At 44.0% G+C, this 27,234-nt stretch overlaps 1 protein-coding gene and 1 long non-coding RNA gene across 2 annotated transcripts in view; one reads left to right on the top strand and one right to left on the bottom strand.

The window, feature by feature from the left end:
- The window catches only part of LOC115470871, a 31,380-nt gene extending 5,526 nt beyond the window's left edge, over positions 1 to 25,854 (top strand). The window contains exons 2-4 of the long non-coding RNA XR_003942249.1: positions 16,257 to 16,488; positions 18,277 to 18,371; positions 25,721 to 25,854. This is a non-coding gene — a long non-coding RNA (uncharacterized LOC115470871). The remainder of the gene's footprint in view (positions 1 to 16,256; positions 16,489 to 18,276; positions 18,372 to 25,720) is intronic.
- FKBP9 (FKBP prolyl isomerase 9) overlaps positions 1 to 27,234 on the bottom strand; it is a 125,307-nt gene that overhangs the window by 48,276 nt on the left and 49,797 nt on the right. Inside the window, exons 4-7 of the mRNA XM_030204458.1 lie at positions 24,877 to 25,022; positions 19,989 to 20,178; positions 18,257 to 18,402; positions 13,027 to 13,213 (exon numbers count right to left, since the gene is read on the bottom strand). Of these exons, the coding sequence (XP_030060318.1) occupies positions 13,027 to 13,213; positions 18,257 to 18,402; positions 19,989 to 20,178; positions 24,877 to 25,022 (669 nt within the window). The remainder of the gene's footprint in view (positions 1 to 13,026; positions 13,214 to 18,256; positions 18,403 to 19,988; positions 20,179 to 24,876; positions 25,023 to 27,234) is intronic.

The raw sequence follows: 27,234 nt of genomic DNA, 5'->3' as shown, positions 1-27,234 counted from the left end.
GCGGGATGAAGTTAGGACCCAATGTGGTGAACTGGATCGGAAACTGATTGACTGACAGATGATGGATGGTGGTGGTGAATGGGGTTTGCTCAGGGGAAGGGAAGGTGAGTAGTGGAGTGCCTCAGGGATCAGTACTAGAACTGAATCTATTTAATACATTTGTGAATGACATTGCTGAAGGGTTAGAAGGAATGATTTGTCTTTTTGTGGATGACACAGATATACAACAGAGAGGACACCACAGAGGGAGTAGAAAATGTGAGAAGAGATAGGGCCCTATTGGTGCCCTATTTGCTTTGTCTAACCCTCTCCTTCATGCCTGTCCTTTGTCAATTTATGGAGTTCCTGTCTGATTGTTATTTATTGTACACTGCTCTGACTGTACTGAAGGGCGGTATATCAAGTTCAAATAAGCTAAACTAAGTCATGTCTCTGATGGGGTAATGCTTCAAAATGTGTGTGTGTGAGGGGGGGGGGGTTCTGCATACTATGACAGAACTTACCCTCACCCTTTTGCCAAGGTATGCTGGAGATGATCACAGTCTCTCAGATTTACTGCTAATGGCTCTGTGTTCCCAACTAGGAGATCAAGCTAACTGAAATAGCAATCTCTTGGTTCAAACCCTCAACATCTCTTTGCCACACTGAACTCTCTCCTTAAAGTGCCTTCACCTCCAACCCCCCTTCACTTTCCCCCCAGACTCTGACTGAGTTCTTTCATAATAAGGTTCACAAGATTAAACTTGAATTCTCAACCAGGTCACCTCCACCTCTCCTTCCCTTAGTCCATTCTCTCAACCCTCCATCCCCTGCCTCCTTTTCTTCCTTTTCTGAAATCACTGAAGAGGAAACTACACATCTTATTTCCTCCTCAAAACTAACTACCTGTTCCTCTGATCCTATTCCCACCCATCTACTTAACACTATTTCTCCTACTGTCATCCCTTTTATCTGTCATATCCATAATCTTTCACTGTCCACTGCGACTGTTCCTGATGCCTTCAAACATGTCGTAGTCACACCACTCCTTAAAAAACTTTCATTGGACCCTACCTTTCCTTCCAACTATTGCCCCATCTCCCTCCTCCCTTTCCTATCCAAGATACTTGAACGTGCTGTTCACCGCCATTGCCTTGACTTTCTTTCATCTCAAGCTATTCTTGATCCACTTCAATCTGGCTTTCGCCACCTTCATTCAACTGAAACAGCGCTTGCTAAAGTCTCCAATGATCTGTTCCTGGCCAGATCCAAAGGTCTCTATTTTATCCTCATCCTTCTCTATCTGCTGCTTTTGACACTGTTGATCATAGCTTACTCCTTGATACGCTGTCCTCACTTGGATTTTAGGGCTCTGTTCTTTCCTGGTTTTCTTCTTATCTCTCCCAGCGTATCTTTAGTGTATACTCTAGTGGATCCTCCTCTACTTCTAACCCACTGTCAGTTGGTGTACCTCAGGGATCTGTCCTGGGACCTCTTCTTCTCTCCATCTATACTTCTTCCCTTGGTACTCTGATCTCATCCCATGGTTTTCAGTATCATCTTTACGCTGATTACTCCCAGATCTACCACTCCACACCAGAAATCTCAGTCGAAATCCAGGATAAGTATCAGCCTGCTTGTCTGACATTGCTGCCTGGATGTCTCAGCGCCATCTGAAACTAAACATGACCAAGACTGAGCTTCTTATCTTTCCTCTTAAACCAACCTCTCCTCCTCCCCCATTCTCTATTTCTGTGGATAACACTCTCATCCTTCCTGTCTCATCTGCTCGTAACCTTGGGGTCATCTTCAACTCCTCCCTCTCCTTCCCTGCACATATTCAGCAGACTGCTAAAACCTGTCGTTTCTTTCTCTATATCATCAGCAAAATTCGCCCTCTCCTTTCTGAGCACTCTACCAGAACCCTCATCCACACTCTTATCACCTCTCGCTTAGACTATTGCAACTTGCTTCTCACAGGTCTCCCACTTAGCCATCTCTCTCCTCTTCAATCTGTTCAAAATTCTGCTGCATGACTAATATTCCACCAGTGTCATTATGCTCATATTAGCCCTCTCCTCAAGTCACTTCACTGGCTTCCTATCCATTTCCGCATACAGTTCAAGCTCCTCTTATTGACCTAGAAGTGCATTCACTCTGCAGCTCCTCAGTACCTCTCCACTCTCATCTCTCCCTACATTCCTCCCTGGGAACTCCATTCACTGGGTAAATCTCTCTTATCTGCACCCTTCTCCTCCACTGCTAACTCCAGACTCTGTTCCTTTTATCTTGCTGCACCATATGCCTGGAATAGACTTCCTGAGCCGGTACGTCGAGCTCCATCTCTGGCCGTCTTCAAATCTAAGCTAATGTTGCAGGAATTGATGCATGAATTTGTGATGCCTCAGGAGTCAGACAGCACACACCAGTATGAGAGAAAAATCTTCTTTATTTGCCAGCAAACAAAGCAAGACATCAGTTCTAGCTCTCTTCTCTTTCTCTCAGCTCTCTGTGTCTTTGTCTCAGCTGCTTCTCTTCTTATGCTGTCTTCTCCTTCTTCTGTCTGTTCCTTCTGTCCTTCTCTTTCTTCTGAGCTCCTTCTGAGTTCTTTCTGACGTAAACTGCTTCTGCTCCCACTTAAATAGGGTCCTAAGCCCTCCTCCTAGCCTAGCCCCCTTTACTCCCAATTGGTTAAGACATTGATTGGCTACCTTGCCTCAACCAATCAGCTCCATACAAATATCAGTTACATAGGTTCCAGACATCCTAAACTGACCTCTAACCTGGGGCCCCTCAAGCCAGACATTTGGGCTCCAGTCTCTTACATGTTATTATGATTGATTTCTCATATTCCTAGTACTAACTGCTAACTAAACTCTGGCATTCATTAAAGAGGTCAAAAGTCAGTCTTACTTAATAGCATACATATCAGGCTATCACTTCCAAGACCATTTCTACATTTTACCTATAATTAATCAAGGAGAAGAGAGCTGACTAGTTCTGACCTTTTTCACCTCTCAGCTCCATACACAGAACTAGCTAAGACCATAGTTAATTCAAAACACATGTTGATCTCCTCACTGCAGCCTTAAACAGCAGACAAAGGATCATTTTAAAAGTAACACAGAGTTGAACAAACATCCTACACAGAATTATTAATTTACACAGAATACAACATATTCTAAAATAAGCATAATCAGATATATCTTATAAGATATATCTATATCTAAGCTATCTACATATTAAGCACTTCTAAATAGTATTTCAGCCTATTCTTAAACTACAATATGTCATATGTCTGGCTCGTGCCTGCTTACAAAACTATTCAGTAAGCCTAATAATTTACAGATGTGCCAGCTAGCATTGGCAATTCACAAGGGACAGAGTTTCATTTCTCACTGACCTTTCCTAACCTTAGCTCGGCCAAACTAGACTCTAATTAACTCCAGCCTGCATTCCTTCACTACTTTGCTGGCAGAGTGAAAAGAATTCAAACTTCAAGCTTTTAATATCATTTCTTATGTATATAATTTCTCAGAGTTAACACTTTCTTTGCCCATGGCTGCCTCATTCCCCCCTTTGAGACTAAAATCAGCTTATGCAGAGATAAGTCTCACAACTCAAACTCTGGAGATTATAGTGATCCTAACTAGGAATAGACTTATGAATCACCATTACCCTACTTGTTAAGGTTCGACGGCATACTGCCGAAGCACATGAGGCCAAGAAACAAAACAAAAACCCTGCTAAAACTAAGACTATTAGGGAAATAAACAAGGGACGTATCCAGGAGGTCAATGACCACCACCAGGAGGTAAGGTCTAATCCTCCTCGGTAATCCTCCACATTAAGGCTAGCCAACTGTAGGACTTTATCCATGGCATGCCTAACTACATGCGTCCTATTTATGACAATAGTACAGCACTCTGAAGAATTTAGCACTGTGCAGAGGCCACCCTGGGCTGCAAAGAGATAATCAAGGCCCATACGATTATACCTAGAAACTATACTTAATTCATTAATTTGATCCTGCAATGCATTGACTACCACGTTCAGCTCATGAACTAAAACATGGAGTAGAGATTGAAGTCTCCGGGTAGCCATACCTAGTTCAGTAATACCCGCTACCGGGCCTCCAATTGGAATCCAGGCTGTGGCAGAAAGGGCTACAAGTCTCTTTTTAGTCAGAGGATAAGTAGAATTAATATACTGGAGGGCTAATTCAATCGCCTCATCCTCTGTGGCAACGGAGGAAGGTAAGGACAAAGCCTCTCGCTTAGAGCGGTGCGGGGATAGCGGCTTAAGAGGAATAACTTTAGGAAAATAATTCAAGGTTACCAATACACAAAAATCATATGTGGAGGGAAGAATCATGTGGAGGACATTATCACAGAGCCAGTAATGACCAAGGAGAGGGTGAGGAAAGTTCCCAATAAATGTTGGCTCAGGCTGGACAGGGTACTTAGGGTGCCCATAATGCGAGCCCCTATCCCAGGGGGAACGAAGACGAAATGGAGACTTTGCACACCATAGGCGCCAATCCCCAATTGTGACAGGCTGCTCATTTGTTAGTAACTCTTCATACCCCGGGGACTTATGAAAGTAGAAAATAAGCTTGGACACTATAGTCTTCTCAGTGGTACGCTTAGGAGCCAGATAATCACCTGGGTCATAATCTACAGGTATGGTAGCAGGGCACATAGGAGTACCTGGAGAAACTACCCACACAGATTCTCCTTTTTCTGGGAGAACATTAGTATAGTTACAGGGAATGGGAAGAACAGTTGAGATGCTTCTTGTTAAACAAAACACTCCAGAAGCTGGATAGGGAGACGTAAAAACTGGCCTTAGAGAAGAGTCAGAGGGGGAAGTAGCATTATAAAAGGACCACCAAGTATAATCCTGGCTCCAAGGACCTGAACTCGAAAAGTAGGGAGGTATAAGAGCTGGGAGTTGCACAGGGACAGGTACAGCTGGGACATCTGTAGTATAAGGAGAAAATCGGGAACACACAATACAAGGGGAAGTAATCTTTGCCTGGCTAATTAGTTCCTGGACTGAGTGTAACCAAAGGTTGGAGCGAGTTGGGATATTAGGAACAAGGAGGCAAGGAGTAGAAAACAACAAAAGCATCCAAACTACTAACATTTTCTTTCTTCCTAATCTAAAACAAATACAGCAAACTAATTAAGCAATAATATTTCAACAGTCTGTGCTAATCACAGATTACTCTCATATAATGTTCTCAGTCTTTGAGTTCTTATACCAGTTGGGATAGACCCTCAACTGACAAGGATCAAGCTTTCAAATTCCAAGAAAGCCAGAATCAGGCAAGAAAGAGTCTCAGTGTGAAGCCGAAGTTCAGCCGCTCCTGCAGTATGCAGTTGACCCTTCTTTTCAGCTAGTAGATTCTTTGGTTCGGGTCAGGCGCAACTTCAATGGCTCCGCTGGATCACTTTCTGCTCTCCACTGTTTAGGCTCCGTCTGATCCGTGCTGGGCTCAGTCTGATCAGCAGACTTAATTCGAGACCAATGGACCCATGGAGTAATCCCTGCGACCTTCACAGCTGTAGGGGTAGAAAGCAAAACAGTAAAAGGTCCTTTCCATCGGGGCCCCAAAGGCTGGAGCTTCCAGTCTTTCACCCAAACTCTATCCCCTGGCAGGAAGGAATGTACCTGAGCCTGGAAGGGGACAGGGTTTATTTCTCTCACATAAGACTGAAGCTCAGAAATTATCTTACCCAAGAGGGCTACCTGTTCCTGCACCTGGGCAGACCCTAAAATCCCTATGTCTCCCTTAATTCCCTGTAAAATGGCTGGGGGCTTCCCATACACAATTTCAAAGGGAGAAAGGGCTGTTCCTTTAGTTGGGGTGCATCGGAGGCGAAAGAGGGCTAGTGGCAATGCCTGTGGCCATTTCAATTGGGTTTCCTGACAAATCTTTGCTAGGCTATTTTTCAAGGTTCTGTTTGCTCGCTCAACCTGCCCTGAACTCTGGGGACGATAGGCACAATGCAATTTCCAGGTAATGCGCAATGCGCGGGACAGGGCCTGAAGTGTAGCTTCAACAAAGGCGGGACCATTATCTGAACCTATGGCAAGGGGCAGTCCATACCTGGGGATGACATCCCTAAGGAGGGCTCGAGCTACTTCTGTGGCTTTCTCAGTGACTGTAGGATATGCTTCCACCCACCCAGAAAAGGTACAGACCATGACTAAGAGGTATCGGAACCTACCGCTCCTGGGCATTTCTGTGAAGTCTATAACTAGGGACTCAAAGGGTGTTAGTCCTCTAGACTGAACTCCTGGTGGAATACGGGGTCCCTGACGGGCATTATTCTGGGCACAGAGAGTACATCGGGCAGAGGCAGTGGCAACCAGACTATCCAATCCTTCCAGCACCACTACTCGATTGAGTAGGCGGGCTAGTGCTGTTTTCCCTAAGTGTGATAGGTCATGAGCTTGAGACACTACAGGCCAAGCTAGGTGGCGTGGCACCAGAACTCTGGTATCAGGGAGATGTAACCAGCCATCAGGTCTCCTTACTGCACCTTCTTCTTGAGCCCATTTCTCTTCCATTTGGGTATATATAGGTGTCCATTCTTGCAGTCGGATTTGGAACAGGGGGGTCACAGTACTTGCTGGGGGTCCTCGAGCAGCTTCCTTGGCCACCCGATCAGCATGGCGATTCCCTCGGGCCACTGGAGTATCTATTCTTTGGTGTCCCCTACAGTGAATAACAGCTACCTTCTTAGGGGCCCAAACAGCCTCTAGCAGCTGAAGTATTTCAGGTCCATACTTAACAGGTTGGCCTGCAGCATTTATGAGTCCCTTTTCCTTATACAAAGCTCCATGAGCATGTAGAGTTGTGAAGGCATACTTGGAATCAGTATAAATGTTAGTCACCAGTCCTGCTGCTAGCTCCAGAGCTCGTATGAGGGCCACAAGTTCTGCTTTCTGAGCTAAAGTTCCTTGGGGCAGGGCTCTTGCTTCTATCACCTTGTCCTCTGTCACCACAGCATAGCCTGCCAATCGCTTGGAGTTCTCCACATAACTGCTTCCATCTGTGAAATAAATTACATCTGGGTCCCTCCATGGAACATCTTTAAGATCTGGTCGACTGGAGTACACTTCATCCATAGTTTGGATACAGTCATGATCCGGTGGTCCCTCAGATGCTGGCAAAAGAGTAGCAGGATTGAATGTAGCCACTGTTTCCAGGTGTATCCGTGGATTCTCACACAAGCTAACTTGGTACTTAACCATGCGGTTATTTGTAAACCAGTGGTTGCCCTTATACTCCATGAGGGTGAGAACTGCATGGGGGACTTTAACAACCAGTTCTTGCCCCAAAGTCAACTTATCAGCTTCCTGGACCAGTAAGGCTGTTGCTGCAATGGCCCTCATGCAGGCTGGCCATCCTTTAGCCACTCCATCCAGCTGTTTAGACAGGTATGCAACAGGCCTCTGCCAGGATCCCATCATCTGGGTCAGCACACCCAGAGCAACCCCCTGTCGCTCATGGACATACAGTGAGAAAGGTTTCTCCACATCAGGAAGGCCTAACGCAGGGGCTTGGAGTAGGGCTTTCTTTATGGCAATGAAGGATTGTTGAGCAGTAGGTCCCCATTCAAATGGTTCCTTTTCACCCCCCTTTGTGGCTTGGTAAAGGGGTTTCGCCATCAATGCAAAATTTGGAATCCAAATTCTGCAGAATCCGGCTGCTCCCAGAAATTCCCTAACTTCTCTTCTAGACTTGGGTTGGGGAATTGCAGCTACCGCTTGCTTCCTACTAGCATCCAGTCTCCGACTTCCCTGGGAAATGCAAAAACCCAGATACTTCACTTCTGACTGACAGAGTTGGGCCTTTGAGCGTGAGACCTTATAGCCTGCATCCAAGAGTAGCTCCAGCAATTCTCTGGTAGCCTCAAAACACTCTTCCTGGGTCACTGCTGCAATCAGGAGGTCATCTACATACTGGAGTAAAACTCGCCTGGAAGGCTCAGATTTAAAAGTCTTAAGGTCTTGTCCTAGGGCAGTCCCAAAAATGGTGGGGGAATTCTTGAACCCCTGTGGCAGGCGAGTCCATGTATACTGAAGCTTCCTTCCTGTTACTGGGTTTTCCCATTGAAAGGCAAAAAGCAATTGACTGGCGGGGGCCACCCGAATACAAAAGAAGGCATCTTTTAGGTCTAGTGTTGTGAAATGGGTAGCTCCAGAAGGTATCAATCCTAACAGGACATATGGATTAGGCACTACAGGGTGTAATGAGATAGTGGATTTGTTGACCACTCGTAAGTCTTGGACTGGCCGGTAGTCCTCAGTCCCTGGCTTCTGAACTGGCAATAGTGGCGTATTCCATGGAGACTGGCAAGGACGAATAATTCCATGGGATAACAGACGATTCAAATGTGCTTGAATCCCTTCCAGAGCCTTTCTGGGAATTGGGTATTGGCGAAGATGGATTGGCCGGGCATTTGGAAGTAAATCTACATGTACAGGAGGAATATTTCGGGCCAACCCTGGGGGATTATCTTCTGCCCATACCCCACTGACCTGAAAGCTGTCTGCCAGGGGTAGGTCAACTTGGCCCTGCGACTGATGCAGCCGCCATTCTTCTTCAAGAGGGCAGCAGAAACTCAGTATACCCTTAGGGCTGGATGTTGGGGGCCGAAAGGAGACTGAAGTCTGGCCATCAGAGTCAAAGGAAATTTGGGCCCTAAGCTTGGACAGCAGGTCTCGACCTAACAAAGGGATTGGACAGTCTGGCATATACAAGAATTCATGAGTGACTATGTGTGAGCCTAATTGGCATCTACGGGTTGTCAGGAAAGGCCTCCGGTTCTGCACCCCCGTGGCTCCCACCACTCGGACAGTTTTTCCAGACACAGGCGCTAATCGCTCTGTCACAACAGAATGTTCAGCTCCTGTATCAATCATGAATGGAATTGAGCGGCTCCCTATAGTTAGCTTGACCATAGGTTCCTGGGAGCCCAGTTTGTAGGAACCCGGTCTGTCCTATTCGTCCCATTCTGCCATCTCGGCTATCCCGATGATGTCAGATTCAGGAGGCTCATATCTTCCCTCTCGAACTCGGCCTCGGCTTCCTCGATCTCCTGGTCCCCTTCTCAGTCCCTGGCGCCTCTGGGGGCATTCATCTTTCCAGTGCCCTCTTTCCTTACAATAGGCACACTGATCCCTCTCCAATCTTGGTCTGGGATTCTCCCCCCTTGGCCGGGATTGATTGAAGGAATCTCGGGGCCTGGCTGGTGGTCCGGGGTCCCACTTTGGCTTCCCATTAGCTAGAAGTCGACCTCGGTTAAGGGTGGAATTAGTAATGGCTGCCGCTAAAAGGTCGGCCTTCTTCTGCATCTTCCGGTCAGCCTCTCGGCGCACCTCCTGATCTCTATTAATGAAAACCTTGGTTGCGATCTCAATTAGCTGGGTGGTATTCATCCCTGCGAATCCCTCCTGACGCTGCAACTTCTTCCGGATATCTGGCATACTCTGGGCCACCAATGCGCTATTCACCATTCTCTGGTTTTCTTGGGCTTCAGGGTCAAATGGGGTGTATGTTCTGTAGGCTTCAATTAGTCGCTCTAGAAAGGCCCCAGGGGATTCAGTTGCCCCTTGGAGAATTTCAGAGACCTTTGCCAGATTAATGGGCCTCTTTATGCCTTTCCTCATACCTTCCAGCAAGTCCCGGCAATAGCCAGACAACAGTTCATAGTGCTGCCCATCATTTGGATCCCAAGCTGGAGCTGCGCGAGGAAATCGAGCTCTAACCCATCCCTCTGGGTCCTGTGTCCCCCCGGGGACACGCTCTCGTGTGATGGCCTCAGCATTTTGCAAAATCTTCCGCCTCTCCTCAGTTGTGAAGAGGGTCAGGAGAAGTTGTTGACAATCAGTCCAGGTTGGGTTATGGGTGGCCATAATGCTAGCCACTAGGTCCACCACTGCCTGAGGCTTTTCAGTATAAGAGGGGTAATGCGTCTTCCAATTCAGGAGATCGGTGGTTGTGAAGGGTACATACTGATAGGCCTGTGCCTGTATAACCTGACCCTGATTATTAGGATCCGGTCGAGTGGTAGTTACCTGACGAAGTGGCAGAACTCTCGAGGAAGTGGGGATGGAACCTGAGGTAGAGCTAGGAGCTACCCTCCTATCATGCTCAAAGGTGATTGCAGCAGGTCTAACCCATTCAGTGGAGGTGTGTTGAACCCCTGAGGGATGGGGAGGGGTACTCATAGACTGAGAGGTGGTCACAGGTGAGTCAGTCCATTGAAAGGGATGCCGGGCCCCTAATGAGTGGGTAGGGGTACTAGAGGGAGAGGCTGGGCTGTCAGGAGTTGAGGAGTCAGGGAGTGGAACCCAAAACGGGTCTTCGGAGGTTAACAGGAGAGGATTTGGCACAGAAGGGTAGAGGCCAGGTGAAAAGTCCAACCTAGGGTGTGGCAGGTTTGGCACAGGAGGGGAAGAACTATCCGGAGAAGCCTGTGCTGGAGAGGCTTGGGCTGGGCGGCGTGGATCTCTAGGGGTGGCACGGAACCCCAACAATGGGCCATAAGGTGGTGGCTCAAGGTCTGAGGGGTCATCAGAGAGTATGGGTTTCTCGGACAGGGTAGGGGCGGAAGCCACCGATTGGGTGGTAAGCTTCCTGGGGCTCTTTCCCTCTTCTAGTTTAGATTTTCTAATCTTTCTTTGAACACGGCCTAACATGAATTTTACTGGGGATCCCATATAAGTTTTCAACCAGGAGGGAGGGTCAGTCACAAGGCTGTCCCAGGAATCTATATAAGGGAGTTGTTCAGAATATTCTGATTCTCCTACAACTATGCTGTAGACCTTCCGGATTACTTCAATATCTAAGCTGCCACTAGGGGGCCACCCCACTCCCATAGATGGCCACTCAACTTCACACAAGGTTCTTAAAGTACCTGAGCTTAAAGTCTGTCCATAGTCATTAATTAAAAAACCTTTTTTAAAATTTCTAAGCATACAATCTAGGGGGGTAACAATTTGTCTAGATGATGTCCCACCCATAATGCTTACAGTTACAACACACAAAAAGGGGGGGAATTTTTGAGAATGCAGTAAGGGGTCCGCACTCTCGAGACACTAGGTAGACAGACAACAATCGCTTCCTTCCGTTGCTGACCAATTGAACTCGCGTTAATTGGAAATGCAGCTATAAGAAGTCCGCACTCAGTTAATCATTCACGCATCACACATTCCATACAGAAAATCCCACCCAACAATTTCAGATTTCTCAAATACAGATAAGCTCAAGCGTTTTCGCTTCTAGTCCCCGCGACTAGAAGGTACTAGGGCCTTTGCTGAGAATTGATCAGATTCTCCTTCCTCAATTTTCTTGAGGGGCTGGTTTACAATTTCCTAGCTAGGATTACAATACAAAATACAGAATACATACCCGGCGAATGTTCTCCAGTCAGTTAGGTGCTGGGATTAATGCAGGATTCATGATCCCACCGCTGCCACCAAGAATTGTTGCAGGAATTGATGCATGAATTTGTGATGCCTCAGGAGTCAGACAGCACACACCAGTATGAGAGAAAAATCTTCTTTATTTGCCAGCAAACAAAGCAAGACATCAGTTCTAGCTCTCTTCTCTTTCTCTCAGCTCTCTGTGTCTTTGTCTCAGCTGCTTCTCTTCTTATGCTGTCTTCTCCTTCTTCTGTCTGTTCCTTCTGTCCTTCTCTTTCTTCTGAGCTCCTTCTGAGTTCTTTCTGACGTAAACTGCTTCTGCTCCCACTTAAATAGGGTCCTAAGCCCTCCTCCTAGCCTAGCCCCCTTTACTCCCAATTGGTTAAGACATTGATTGGCTACCTTGCCTCAACCAATCAGCTCCATACAAATATCAGTTACATAGGTTCCAGACATCCTAAACTGACCTCTAACCTGGGGCCCCTCAAGCCAGACATTTGGGCTCCAGTCTCTTACATGTTATTATGATTGATTTCTCATATTCCTAGTACTAACTGCTAACTAAACTCTGGCATTCATTAAAGAGGTCAAAAGTCAGTCTTACTTAATAGCATACATATCAGGCTATCACTTCCAAGACCATTTCTACATTTTACCTATAATTAATCAAGGAGAAGAGAGCTGACTAGTTCTGACCTTTTTCACCTCTCAGCTCCATACACAGAACTAGCTAAGACCATAGTTAATTCAAAACACATGTTGATCTCCTCACTGCAGCCTTAAACAGCAGACAAAGGATCATTTTAAAAGTAACACAGAGTTGAACAAACATCCTACACAGAATTATTAATTTACACAGAATACAACATATTCTAAAATAAGCATAATCAGATATATCTTATAAGATATATCTATATCTAAGCTATCTACATATTAAGCACTTCTAAATAGTATTTCAGCCTATTCTTAAACTACAATATGTCATATGTCTGGCTCGTGCCTGCTTACAAAACTATTCAGTAAGCCTAATAATTTACAGATGTGCCAGCTAGCATTGGCAATTCACAAGGGACAGAGTTTCATTTCTCACTGACCTTTCCTAACCTTAGCTCGGCCAAACTAGACTCTAATTAACTCCAGCCTGCATTCCTTCACTACTTTGCTGGCAGAGTGAAAAGAATTCAAACTTCAAGCTTTTAATATCATTTCTTATGTATATAATTTCTCAGAGTTAACACTTTCTTTGCCCATGGCTGCCTCACTAAAAGCCCACCTTTTTTATGCTGCTTTTAACTCCTAACCCTTATTCACTTGTTCAGAACCCTTATTTTATCATCCTCACTTTAATATTCCCTTATCTGTTATTTGTCCTGTTTGTCTGTCCTAATTAGATTGTAAGCTCTGTCGAGCAGAGACTGTCTCTTCATGTTCAAGTGTACAGTGCTGCGTACGTCTAGTAGCGCTTTAAAAATGATAAGTAGTAGTAGTAGTAAGTCAGAAATGCTCACTGACAGAGTATATCATTGCTCATCATGAACATTAGTTTAACGGTATACGCTATCCCAGAAGGCCTAAGTCTTTAGAATTGGTATCCATACTCACGTAGAGTCCAGCTCCGTGCCATCCATTAGTGATGCGTTATAATGGTACTTCAGGTAATCTCCCTTTTTACTCAGTTCACTGCACACAGTGGGCTTGTAACGTGTGGTAATGCTGATCGAGTCCTCGGGATTGTGGAAATCAATCACATGGATGTCAAAGACTAGGACTGCAGAGCCTGGAATTTTCCCTAATTAGAGAGATAGACAGCCAATTTACCTTTTGTAAAAAAAATAAAATAAAATCACCCTACAGGAAGAACTGTAAACGTAACTTTTCTAATACACATGATAGTACTTTAAAAAAAAAAATCTCTTTATTGAGATATCAGGAGATGGCAACTGATAGTCTTCAAATAATTTTATTTGTACATTAACATCCAATATTTATAGATTCCATTAAATACTTGTGTTCACTAAATTATTTTCCAACCCCAGATAGACAGGATTAATACTGAAACAACAAATTATTTCTCTATGTCCTAGAACCACACCATTTCCTGGACCCTGAATGTCATCCACTCTCCCTTCTAAGTCCTCCAGCTGCTGTCCAGTTGCATTTATGTCTGCTCTCACCTGTCCAAGCCCCATTTGGATCTCACTTTTACCACTTATAATTTCTTCTTTAAGTTCCTGTTTGGCAATTCTCCATAGCCTAGTAGCTGATCTTCCTCTGCTCAACGTGATTGCTCATCTCACTGTACTGCTGCCTAATCAAGCTGCCTTCAGGTTCAATCACTATCTTGGGGTCCACACAACCCACTACCTCCACAGCACACTTTTAGAGCCAGTAGTTTTTTGTGTGTGTCATTATCAGCTGTGTTGTGCTTCTGACTGTGAGGGTATCTACATTCCCTCACTTAAAGAAACTGAGGGATGTGGGAAGAGGGCAAAGGAGGTGACTAGAAACTAGAAATTAAGGTTCCAGCCTTTATAGGGAGATGCATAGCACGGTTGCCCTGTAAACCGAGATTAAATCTCTAGAAAAAAGGCAGAAAACGGAAACCATCTGAACCCTAGAGACAGGCCCTCTAGCTCTTTTAACAGAAGTAACAGACAATTATCCCTCTTCAGTTCCAGGGTGAGACTCAGAGGAGGAGTCTACTGTCCTATAAAATGGGTAATCTGGGGCAGAACTCAATCTATCTGCTGGGAGGCCAAACTTAATGAAGCCGAGGAACAGTCTGAAGCTTGCAGTGCCTGTTCTGAGGTACCAAATTTTCATTTTTTTCCCTTGTGCTTTTTACACAGTGCATTAATTTCAAGGTGGTCTTGAGTAAGGTTATGTGACATTATTTCCTGCCTGTGGGCATATGTAGCAGCAGTCAAAACTATATGAATGGTGGCGGGTGAACAGGCTAGGGACAGGGTCTGACCCCAATAAATAGATATTTGTTTCGGGAATCTCATTACAAACAAATCTGAGTTAAAGGGCAATTTCTTGGACACTTTTATTCATGCATATGGAACTTTTGCTTGAACATTTCTGGAATATGTGTTAAACTCTGTAGAGGGAAAAGGGGTCAGGGCTGGGCTGGGCTGGGGCAAGTGACTTTACTAGAGACTGACCAAAAGGGTTAAGTAAAGGTCACCAAATCAAGGCAAGGACATGGCTGTTTTGTTGTGGAGGACAGAACTTCTGTTCCTGTAGGTGTCGAAGCACTCACAAACCAAGGAGTGGAGAAGTCATCACAGTCACTCAGCTCTATACCAGTGGGTGGGCGATGCTTGACACTGACCTTACCACATTTAATTTCATACATTTCAGTTCACTGTAGGATGTTTTATTTTCGGAGCTCCCCTTCTAAGCCACCATTTGTCCTGCTTTTGTCACTTCCCCCTGGTTGGCATTTCTTAACAAATCCTGGCTAGCACCCTGGAATATTCGCTCTCAAAATCCAAAGCAGGCACAGGTGTGAGTGAGGTAGATGCAATTTTTTTATATGCATTACAGCATTTTCAGATTTAAAATGGGAATACTTTATGGCTTAAGACACATTACCACTGAAATCAAGCACAATTTCAAGGATGAAGTATAGCTGCACACCTGCAATAGGAAGAAAAGAATGAGCAAGCGTTGCTCTGGATTTAGAAAGAACAGGTCCCACCAGCTGAACCTAGCTGTGGGTATTCTTGAAAAACGCTGATCATATCATATGATAAACAGTTGATATATTTAATCTGGATTTTTGATAAATGTTTTCTGACATGATATCCTTGGAAAGGCTGACTTTCAGGTTACAGACACTGGGGGGCTGAATGGAAGGAAACAGCAGATCACACTTAAAGTGAACATGCCAAATAAATAGTGGCAACAGGTAGGATCTGAAGGGAACCTGTCTAACATTTTAGCAATGATTCGGGTGAATAAGATAAGCAAAATTTCTAAGATAACATTAAGCAAATGGACGGAGAACTGGAAAATGAGATCCATGTGTACAAGCATAGGGTAAAGCATGGGAGTGCACCAGTTGAGTGCAATATCCTCGGAGGCAGTACTTGCTAATATTAAACCAAGAAAAACAGTCAATGCTGGATTCATGCTGCAACCATGAAACGGGGCAGACGTAAAGAACAAAGGGGTCCCTTTTACTAAGCTTTGTTAAAAAATGGCCTAAGTGTACCCTTTTGCCATTTTTTTTTTTGCACGTTAAGGCCATTTTTACCGTAGCAATTAAACGGCCGATCTTTTTTTTTTAAATTAATGGCCATGCGCTAATGTTGCCATTAAGCATGCGGCCATTAAAAAAAATTTACTGCACAAGTACTTACTACCACCTATTTTGTAAGCAGTAAAGGCTCACGCAGTAATCCTGTTCTAATCAGTTAGTGCACAGTACCATCTGCCCCCTGGACATGGCCCCTCCCAGAAAAATGTTAAAATATTTAAGCACGGTTAGTGCAAGCAGATTTGAAAATTATCACAAGACGCCCGAGGGTGTCCCACAGTACACCATTTTAAGCTGTGGTAAAACGGCCCTAAAGATCCTTGCTTACTACAAAAGCCCTACAGAGCCTTTGGGTCAGATGTGTTCTAAAACAAGAGCAAACTGTTTGGAAAAATAGTTATAAGTTCCACTTAATAAATATGTACAATTACATTGACTTACTTAAGTTGAAAGTCTGCCCAAACTGGGGCTATTATATTAGAAAATGAAGGAGAGTGGAGTTTGATTACACCACACAAATATACAAATCCTGTGGATAATGTTTTGGGTTTTTTTTTTACCATAGGTGTAATACATAAAACAATAGGCACTCTGTATGGGTAAGAGAAAAAATAGATTTTTCCCCACCTTCAGATGAATGGATCTGATAATTAAATGCTGGTGAAACCATGGAACATTTTTGCCAATGGACACCGTCATGGATATAACACAACACGGCTACGTTTTTAAGCAAAACAAGAGAACAGCAGGGATGATGAAGTAGGCTCCAGGAAAAATGCCATTCTAAGAACTGGCAGGTGAGTTTCATCTTCTACCAACATAGAAACATGACAGCAGATAAGAGCCAAATGGCCCATCCAGTCTGCCCATCCTCCGTATCCACTTCCTCCTTTTCCTAAGGGATCTCATGTGCCTGTCCCACACTTTTTAAAACTCTGACAGTCTTTGACTCCACTACCTCCACCGGGAGACCATTCCACGCGTGCACTCCACGTGTCCACCACCCTTTCCATGAAAAAGTATTTTCTTAGATTCCTCCTAAGCCTATTTCCACTTAACTTCATCCTATGCCCTCTCATTCCAGTGTTTTCCTTCGTTTCAAAAAGGATCTCCTCCTGTACATTAATGCCACTGAGATATTTAAACATCTCTATCATATCCCCTCTCTCGCCGCCTCTCTTCCACCGTACACGTTAAGATTCATAAGCCTGTCCTTATATGTTTTATGTCAGAGAATGCTAACCAATTTTGTAGCCGCCCTCAGGACCAACTCCATCCTGTTTATATCTTTCTGTAGATGCGGTCTCCAGAATTGAACGCAGTACTCTAAATGGGGCCTCACCAGAGACTTATACAAGGGAACTATCAGCTCTTTTTTTCCTGCTGGTCATACCTCTCCTTATGCACACAAGCATCCTTCTGGCTTTGATCGTCACCCTTTCTACCTGCTTGGCCGCTTTAAGGTCATCAGACAAAAACACTCCCAAGTCTCTTTTTTTTCTTCCATACTCAGAAGCACTTCACCCCCTATACTATACCGTTCCCTTGGATTCTTGTAACCCAAGTGCATGACCGTGCATTTCTTAGCATTAAATTTTAGTTGCCAATTATTGGAACATTCTTCAATCTTCGCTAGATCCTTCCTCATGCCAACCATACCTTCTGGGGTGTCCACCCTATTACAGAGCTTGGTATCATCCGCAAAGAGACAAACCTTACCAGACAGCCCTTCCGCAATACCGCTCACAAAGAGAGCCGGCCTGACGACCAATCCCTGCAGCACACCACTGATAATATCCCTTTTACCACTACCCTCTGTCTCTTCCCACTTAACCAGTTTTTGACCCAGTCAGTCACTTTAGGTCCCATACAAAGGGCACTCAATTTATTTATCAGTCGCCTGTGTGGAACCGTGTCAAAGACTTTGCTAAAGCCTTTAACATGGTTCCGCACAGGCGAACCTGGATTCAATACATGTACCATCTTCTCTCACTCTAAATAACTAAGGGGTCCTTTTGCTAATCTGTGGTAAAAGGGGGCCTACGCTAGCATCAGCGCATGTTTTTGATGCGTGCTGAGGTCTCCTTTTACCGCAGCGGGTAAAAGACCGTCTCTTTTTCTCAAAAAGAAATGGTCGTGTGGTAAGTGAACCGCTTCCTGCGTGGTCACTTTGGCGGTAAGCACTTACCGCTACCCATTGAGATGGCAGTAAGGGCTCCCGCGCTAACCCGGCTGGTAACTAGGCAGCATGCGGCGCTGCCCAATTACTGCCGGGTATGCACCAGTGCTACAAAAACAGAAAATATTTTTGTAGCACCAGAAATGGCATGCGCTGGGGGTAGGAACTACCGCCAGGCTCCTGCAGTAGCCTGGCAGTAGTTCCGGATTGGCGCACCGACAAGGCTGTTACTGTGCGCCAACCCTTTAGAAAAAGGGCCCCTAAGTAAGCAAAGTGACATCTGAAATCTGTGACTTGACATCACCAAAGAAAGCAAAGATGAGTTACGCATATCTTTCATTTTCACTGATCCATTATCTGCTGCACTGTAATAAAAGCAATCATACCTGTTCCCTCCTCTCCATAGCCCAGATGTGGTGGGACAATAATTCTCCTCCGTTCTCCAATGCAAGTGCCCAGCAGACCTTCATCCATGCCAGCAATCACATACCCTTTCCCAAGGTAGGTGTCGTATGTGTGGTTCCGTGAATAGCTAAAATAAAACAAAATATTTACTTGTAAGACAATGGCACAGAGGAAACTCTTGTACCTTACTTCCTAAATCTGATTTTGTGCGTGTGTGTGTGGGTATGGTTGGTTGCCAAATGTTACTTGTTGTCCCAGGTTTCTGTGACGATGGGACAATGTGTAAAGAGCTGATATTACAGCTGAATATTGCACACAATTAATTGAATCTATCGCTTGAATCAGATAAAGCTCTATTTTTTGGCACAATGTTTCCTGAAGAAGGCCAAGTGTTGGGTGAAATGGGCCCCACTGAGATAAGTATCAAGATAAGTGCATAGAGCTATATTATATTAGTGCCTGTTCGTTCAAAATGGAAAAGTTTCATTTGGGTTGCTGAAGAATCCAGTAATTTTTGCTTAAAACAAATGTATTTTAAGCTGAAACTACATATTTTGGAGCTATGAAACTCAAAAATATGAAACTATTTGAATGGAGGATTTTGACTGATGATAAATACAAAGGAACCATAGATAAGAGCAGTGCGTTACAGTAAAGCCTGCTGATCCGTTTTTTTAGGTCTTTTCCCCCCATATCTTATTGACTATATTTTATTTAATACATTATTTTCCTGGTGGAAGCACAACATTCCATTTAGAGTGTGACTTGCTTTATTCAGATCCACTGTGGTCTCTTTTCTGAGTGGTATTTTGTGCCAGATGTTTGCTCTCAGAAGTAGAGCATGCCCAGTATTCTGTAGCCCAGCTACGCTGGCAGCAGTCCCCAGTCTTTCACGCCATGATCACACATCACGAATGTCTTCAGTTTGTTTGCACACACCACTACATTGGACCTTTAACCTCAGATGTCATGAATGCATGGACAGAAAGACCGATTCATAAGTGTGAATTTTCATAAACATGCTAAAAAGGACATCTCACAGCTTCACTACATGAAGGCAATTCAATTAACGGGGCTCCACCATTTAGGCACCAAGCTTAAGCGGGTAGTGCACCTGTTCTGTAAACGCACTTATGCATTAACTGCCAGTGCCAGTGGACCTGAATGTAACTCACCTTGAGCTACTACTGAAAAGGTGTGTGCAAAATCTAAATAAATAAATAAAATAAATTACAGAATACTCGGGGGTCCTTTTACTAAGCTGCAGCAAAAGGTTTGGATAGCTTCCTAAAAGAAAAGTCCAACAGCCATTAAGATGGACTTGGGGGAAAATCCACTGCTTAATTCTAGGATAAGTAGCATAAAATGTACTGTACTGTTTTGGGATCTTGCTTGGTACCTGTAACCTGGATTGGCCACGGTTGGAAACAAGACGCTGGGCTTGATAGACTTTCGGTCTGCCCCAGTATGGCAACACTATGTACTTATGTAATTTACAACATAATGGCCGCATCTAAGAGTGGTTTCCTTCTTTTTTAGACTCATTTCACCCCCTTCCTGCCAAGTGTTTACTCTTATCCTGGCCTGTTAAAATGCACTTATGCCTTGCTGTATAAGATTTTTACAGGAAAGTTGTGTACGCCATACAAATGTCCTGTATGATATAAAAATGCCCACTTTAAGCAATTTTGTAAACTTCAGCAGTCAAGTCACCTGGAGTCAAATAAAGATCCATCCAGAAATGTCCCATTATAATGGTATCGCATGAAGTCTCCAGATTGGCTAACACGCTCACAGGATTCAGGGACAAACTGTCTCTCAATCATGATACCATCTTTTGGGTTGTGAAGATCGACTAGGGCTACATCAAAGACCAGTGAAGCCTGAGAAGGGATGCCCCTGCCTGAGGAGGAATAGAAAGCATACATAGTAATTTGGATCACTCAATCAATACTCAATCTGGCTGACATTCGGCACCATTTAACCAGCCAGGAACGGTTCCTGGTCAGTTAAATAGCACTTAGCTGGCTAAGCACTAACATGAGATAGCTAGTTATATCTGCTGAATATTAGCGTTTAGCACACAGTGGCTAACCAGCTAGTTGCAAATATTCAGTGCTTCGCCGGCTAAGTTTAGCAGCCAAAATCCTATCTTTGGCCGCTATACACTTAACCGGCCACTGCTGAATATTAACTTGGCCAGTTTAGTTTAAGCTGGTTAAAAAAAAAAAAAAGGATATTCAATGCTGGTCACTGGAAACAGCCCGGCATTGAATATCTGGGCTCAGTGCTGATTGCAGCACTTAGCCAGCCGGACTGTAAAAAGGTACCTCTAGACATGTTTCCCAGTCCTTGTTTTATGGTTATAGTTCAATGAAATTTACTATACTGCTCATAGTGACTCACAGAACCGAGCAGTATACAAAAAATGTCAGGAAGTATTTTTTCACGGAGAGAGTGATAGATACTTGGAATGCCCTCCCGCGGGAGGTGGTGGAGATGAAAACGGTAGCGGAATTCAAGCATGTGTGGGATAAACATAAAGGAATCCTGTTCAGAAGGAACAGATCCTCAGAAGCTTAACCGAGATTGGGAGGCGGGGCTGGTGTTTGGGATGTGGGGCTAGTGCTGGGCATGACTTCTACGGTCTGTGCCATGAAATGGCAGACACAAATCAAGGTAAGGTATACACAAGAAGTAGCACATATGAGTTTATCTTGTTGGGCAGACTAGATGGACCGTGCAGGTCTTTTTCTGCCGTCATCTACTATGTTACTATGTATGTTACTATCTAATAAAAGCATTGAAAGGAACTCCATATTATAAAATAGGAAAGAAAACCATACATACTCAACAAGACAAAATAAAAGGAATTAAAAAAAAACAGAGTAGAATACAGTGGCCATAGAGGGAGACCCTGGTCCTAACCATTGCTATACGCTTGATGGAATAGCCAAGTCTTCGGAGCCAATGCTCAAAGCTTACCATGCTAGCAATATCTGATTTAAACTGGTTCTAGCCAGTCTAGTGATCACGGTTTTCAGCGTCTAATGCACAAAGAGGGTCTGTGTGGTCTTTACCGTTCAGGGTAGCAGCTAACGATAATCCCATACATATGAATTACAAAACAGCTGATTAATATTAAAATGAGCAATCCAAGCGATGAGCAGACATTTCTGAGTGATGCACAGAAAGGACCGCCTACCTTTAACATACAAAATTTTCTGTCAGGTCTGGAGCTGTCATTGTGTGAGGGAGACTTCTCGGAGAAGCAGTCTGCTTGCATTTTTCAATAGTAAAGGTTATCAGAGAGCAGAGAACAGCTTAGAGGGGCAGAGAAACAGCTGGAGGGAGATTTTTTTCAATAGCAAGCAGTGTCATAGAGCAGAGAAGAGCTTAGGGGTGAAGAAACAAGCGGTCAATCTGCTGGAGAAAGTCCCTGTGACATCAACTATGATGTTAGTTTGGGGGGGGGGGGGGCAGACAGCCAATCAGCTTGGGAAAGCCTCTATGATGTCATATGGTGGGGGGGGCAGAGAAAAGAGCAGACAGCCAATCGGCTGGGGAAAGCCCGTTATATCAGATATGATGTCAGCTGGGAGGTGGAGAAACAAGCAGACAGCCAACTGGCTGAGGAAAGCCTTTATGATGTCAGCTGGGGAGGGGGGGGGGGGTCTCAGCAAGGAGGATTGCTAAGTAAAATCATCAGGGGCAGAGGGAAGGCAAGTAAGCTGCAGGAGGAAGGTGCAGCCAGCACCAGAGCACTGCAAGGGAAAGAAAACAGGGTGACAGTGGACCAGCAAGTACTGCAGAGGAAACGAGAGTACACCAGCCCAAGCACATGAGCAGAGCAGGGACACTTACCAAGAGACTATTTTATGCATGTTCTAAGCAGGGGCATAGCTACATGGGGCCACGGGGGCCTCGGGCTCTGGACCCCCCCTCCCGCCGAAGTCTGGCTACGCCCCTGGTTCTAAGTGCTTTCCCTACTAAGCTGCTTGCTGAAATTGCATGTACCTCATTTGTATGAGACTTCCTTTGAGCATCGCTTGCTATTTCCAAATCGGTAAGTTCCACCAAGGATCTAAATGCATACAGTTTTTAACGGGGACTTTAGTGAATCGAGCCCTCAATTGAGGATTTAACATTTTTGAAACAAAGCTCCCCACTGATAGACAATGGGAGGTTATTCCAAGAAAAAGGTAGATAAAAAGTAAAAAGCGCTGCATCTAGTTATTTCAAGTTGTGCGACCTTAGGTCCTGGGAGTACCAAGCACTGGTCATCTAAAGAACGCAAGACCCGACTAGGTGAGTAGGGAATTGTAAGTGATGATAAATAAGCTGGAAAACCTGTTCTAAACGCCTTAAAAGGTGAAGATCAGTACCTTGTAAACAATTCTCTGTTCTATACGCAATCGGTGATGTTTTTAAATAGGTGAGTATTATGATCAAAGTGGCCAGCATGACAGAGTAGTCTGAGAGCCATATTTTGTAATATTTAAAGTTTTTTCAACGTTGAACGTGCAAGACCAGCATAAACAATATTGCAATAGTATAGCCTTGATATGAAGACAGAAAGAATAAGAGCAAGAAAGTTACCATGGTCAAATAGACGTCTCATGGAGCACAATTGATGAAATAGAAAAGCAAATAATAAAAGAAACAACATGAAATCAAGTGTTTATTTTAGTAGGGTTTAGCAGAATTTTGATATCTGAAGGCAACGCCTAAACAAATAACAAATGAAATAGCCATCTAAAAGTAAATGTTGATTGGATTTAGGAACCTATTCACGATTTGGTGGCGGGAGGGATTGTGCATACAGTAGAGGCCAGGATTATTTGTATTCAAATTTAAATCACTATTCAGACTAATATGAATAAAGTATTCAGGGCTGAATCGGTTTGAAAACAAATATTCGGTACAGCCCTACTCTTCACTCCTTTCCACCAGATGTATCTTGAGATCAAAGTTGCAGATTGTGCAGCGAGAAGTCAGCATCTCCAGTGACCACTTGCTAGGCTAAAAAAAACTCGGATAAAGTTTTTTTTTTTTTTGTCCTGGCTCACTTTTCATCATACTTGAAGTTTCAGCACTACTACTACTACTACTACTAATATTTAGCATTTCTATAGCGCTACAAGGCATACGCAGCGCTGCACAAACATAGAAGAAAGACAGTCCCTGCTCAAAGAGCTTACAATCTAATAGACAAAAAAAAATAAAGTAAGCAAATCAAATCAATTAATGTGAACGGGAAGGAAGAGAGGAGGGTAGGTAGAGGCGAGTGGTTACAAGTGGTTACGAGTTAAAAGCAATGTTAAAGAGGTGGGCTTTCAGTCTAGATTTAAAGGTGGCCAAGGATGAGGCAAGACGTAGGGGCTCAGGAAGTTTATTCCAGGCGTAGGGTGCAGCGAGACAGAAGGCGCGAAGTCTGGAGTTGGCAGTAGTGGAGAAGGGAACAGATAAGAAGGATTTATCCATGGAGCGGAGTGCACGGGAAGGGGTGTAGGGAAGGACGAGTGTGGAGAGATACTGGGGAGCAGCAGAGTGAGTACATTTATAGGTTAGTAGAAGAAGTTTGAACAGGATGCGAAAACGGATAGGGAGCCAGTGAAGGGTCTTGAGGAGAGGGGTAGTATGAGTAAAGTGACCCTGGCGGAAGATGAGACGGGCAGCAGAGTTTTGAACCTCTCCCAAACCATCATCTGACCATTTTTTGAAGGGAAGGAGGTCCTAAGCAGAAGCAGTAGAATCTATCTTTCATGGCTATTGGAGAGTTTTCCCTCATCAGGCCCCACCCTTTAAAACCCAATTAGCCAGAAACAGTCCTTGGTAATGTGGGCCACAACGTACAGCTCCTTTCAAAATATGATAAACATGCATCCTAAATCCCACGCTTCTTTGTAGCATGCCAAATTCCTGGGGCTGCAAAGTTCCTGTTCCCCACTCCAGAGCACTATCGCTTCCCTCCTGTTCACCTTGTAGACTGCAGGGCTCCAGAGCAGTGGCAGCGTCCTGCCCCATCAATATTTGACCGGCTGCACACCTCAGTTCCTGTGAGTTATGTTGGAAGTGAAGAAGTCACAACCAGCACCAATGCAAGGGAGTCAAATTCTCCACGGCACCACACAGCTAGAGTTAGAGGTGTGCAGGGAAAAAAACCTCCAAAACTTTCCATTTATTTTTGTTTAGTTTGCTCCTTTTTTTCTCCCGTTTATTTTCATTTCTTTTTTCCCCCCTTTGGTGAATTTTATTCCATTTTAACACTGCTAGAAAGAAATAGCACACAGTAACACAAAATAACACATGATAATATAGCACACCACATTTCCTGTTAGCACAGGCTATGAAAAATAACATCTACTACTACTTATCATTTCTATAGCGCTACTAGATGTACGCAGCGCTGTACACTTGAGTATGAAGACAGTCCCTGCTCAACAGAGCTTACAATCTAATTACTCCTAAAAATAAACAAAATTAACCAAACCAAAAAAGCACATCCATAACAGGAATGTCAGAACTTTAAAACGCACATTTGCATGCTTAGTGTGCATCTAGGAATAGATGCACCTATACAATAGCCGGCAAGAATTACCATCTCCGTCTTCTCCGTAAGCAAGGAAAGGTGGTACGGTAATGATGCGCTTTTCTCCCACACACATTCCCAGCAGGCCCTTGTCCATGCCAGGGATCAGCCAGCCAATCCCTACATACGTATCATAGGTTCTCATCCGTGTGTGGCTGTTAAAGCAAAGAAAAAAGGATAATAATAAAACAAGCATGGATATGAAACCTGAAAACAAAACAGTGGGATTTGTAAGCACTGAGGGCCCTGTTTACAAAGGCGTGGTCGCGTTTTTAGCACGCGCTAAAAATGCTAGCATGCCTTTGTAAACAGGGCCCTGAATTACAGCCAGTGGTTCCCAAACCTGGTCCTGGAGGCACCCCAGCCAGACAGGTTTTCAGGATATTCACACTGAATATTCATGAAAGAGATTTGCATGCACTGCCTCCACTGAATGCAAATGTCTCTCATGAATATTCACTGTGGATATCCTGAAAACCTGACTGGCTGGGGTGCCAGGTTTGGGAACCACTGACAGCTATCCTAGATTTGTTAGAGCATTTTTAAAAAATAAGCTCCTCTGCCCATCCCACAGAAAAAACAGAGATTGACAGCTCTGGCGCAATTCAGAATTAAAAAAAAAAGGTACTAAAACCAGAATTCAACACATTAGAAGCAGAAAAGTAAGTACACCAAATGAAAATTAAGTAAAAAAAATGATAAAAATGTAATATACATGCATTGTCTAGATATAATTATCACCCCAACTCTATATTGTTGGTCATTATACTGTAAAATCTACTTCCTGTGGGCTATATATAATGATGTATTTTACAAGATGAATTGATTTGATGTCTTATTTTATTTGCTGTAGCTTATTGGTCTCCTGATACAGGCACTTCTGCCGAAACAAGGCCATGTCGAGTTTTGCTTCTCCAGGTGCTGCTGTATATCCTAGTGACAGTTTTCACCTTCATCTGCTACTAATAAATAAAAGTGACTATTTTACTCTTGGACTTCATGCCTTCTTTAATGACATTGCGCACTGCCATAATCAAAAAATGTGAACTCCTACACAGATATCCAGAATTGTCTTACAATATTTGCTTGTTACACTACTATCATGTTTTATCTTTATCATGTTACCCAAGATCTTTCTGTAATACTGTCTATTTTATTATGTATTTCCACCATTCATGTTGTATTGTAAGCCACATTGAGCCTGCAAAGAGGTGGGAAAATGTGGGATACAAATGCAATAAATAAATAATAATACTCCATTTAACCAGTCTTCTCCCTTTGCTAAGTTTACAGCAACATAACAGATGATGGCAGATAAACACCTGTATGGCAGTGGCATAGGTAGGTGGGGCCACAGGGGCCTGGGCCCCCCTTTCCCAACCCCCGCCAGCTGAAGACTTCATCCAGCGTTGGTCTCCGGCGCCGCCACATTGCCTGCCCTGCTCTCTCTTCCCCTCACGCTCAGTTTCATTAAAAGGAGTGTCAAGTCTGCCCAGCACTGGTCTTGTTCTCCTGTTACTGAAACTGAATCTGTCTAGCCATGATCAGGGCACACACTGCAAAACAGACTGCCCAGCACTGGCTTTGCTTCCCAATTACTGGTGTTACCATTTAATTACCGCTACGTTTGTTTGGTTCTATGTCTTCTATACAGGATTCCTTTGTGTTTATCCCACACATTTTTTTAAATTCCTTTGTTTTCATCTCCACCAGTTGCCACAAGAGGGCATTCCAGATATCTACCACCCTCTCCAAGAAAAAGTACTTTGTGATATTATTCATGCGGCAGTAACCCTAGGAAAAGGCAATTTAGGTTCTACTCTCAAGTGCTGTCCCGATAATTTATTCAGTTCAGTACCCACTTCTCTCCAAAAGTTCACAATTTACAACTTCACCAGATGTGCCAAAATGTCCTTTCTTGGCTAAAAAGGCGCTCATTTTCCAAAGAGGAAAATATCTCAAAAGTGACACAAAGTGCCAGATGGACATTTTTCACAGGAAACTGCCAAATTGCGATTTTCAAAACTCGAAACACAGTCCATATCCCACTCTTAACTAGTACACTTATGGTGGAAATTCTGAGCCTTTCAAAACCCCAAAACTACCAGCTGTACCTATAAAATAGGAGACACCTGTATATCTGAGGACCTTAGTAGTGATGTACAAGTTAGGAACAGTAGGTTTTAAGTGTTCTTGGAGGGATCACAATACAAAATAAGAGTGTTAAAGTCAGTGCTTTTTTTGTAGAAAAAAAGGTGCCAGTACTCATTATGAACGGGGTCACCACATATGGCTTCACCCCTATGATAGCCACACCCACATTAGCCACACCCCTTATACCAGCCATGGCACATATAAACAGACATC

This window comes from Microcaecilia unicolor, chromosome 1 (assembly GCF_901765095.1).
Source record: "Microcaecilia unicolor chromosome 1, aMicUni1.1, whole genome shotgun sequence".
In the NCBI taxonomy this organism is placed as follows: Eukaryota; Metazoa; Chordata; class Amphibia; order Gymnophiona; family Siphonopidae; genus Microcaecilia; species Microcaecilia unicolor.
The sequence above is the reverse complement of the archived record's forward strand: the minus strand, read 5'-3'. Positions and strand labels throughout refer to the sequence as shown.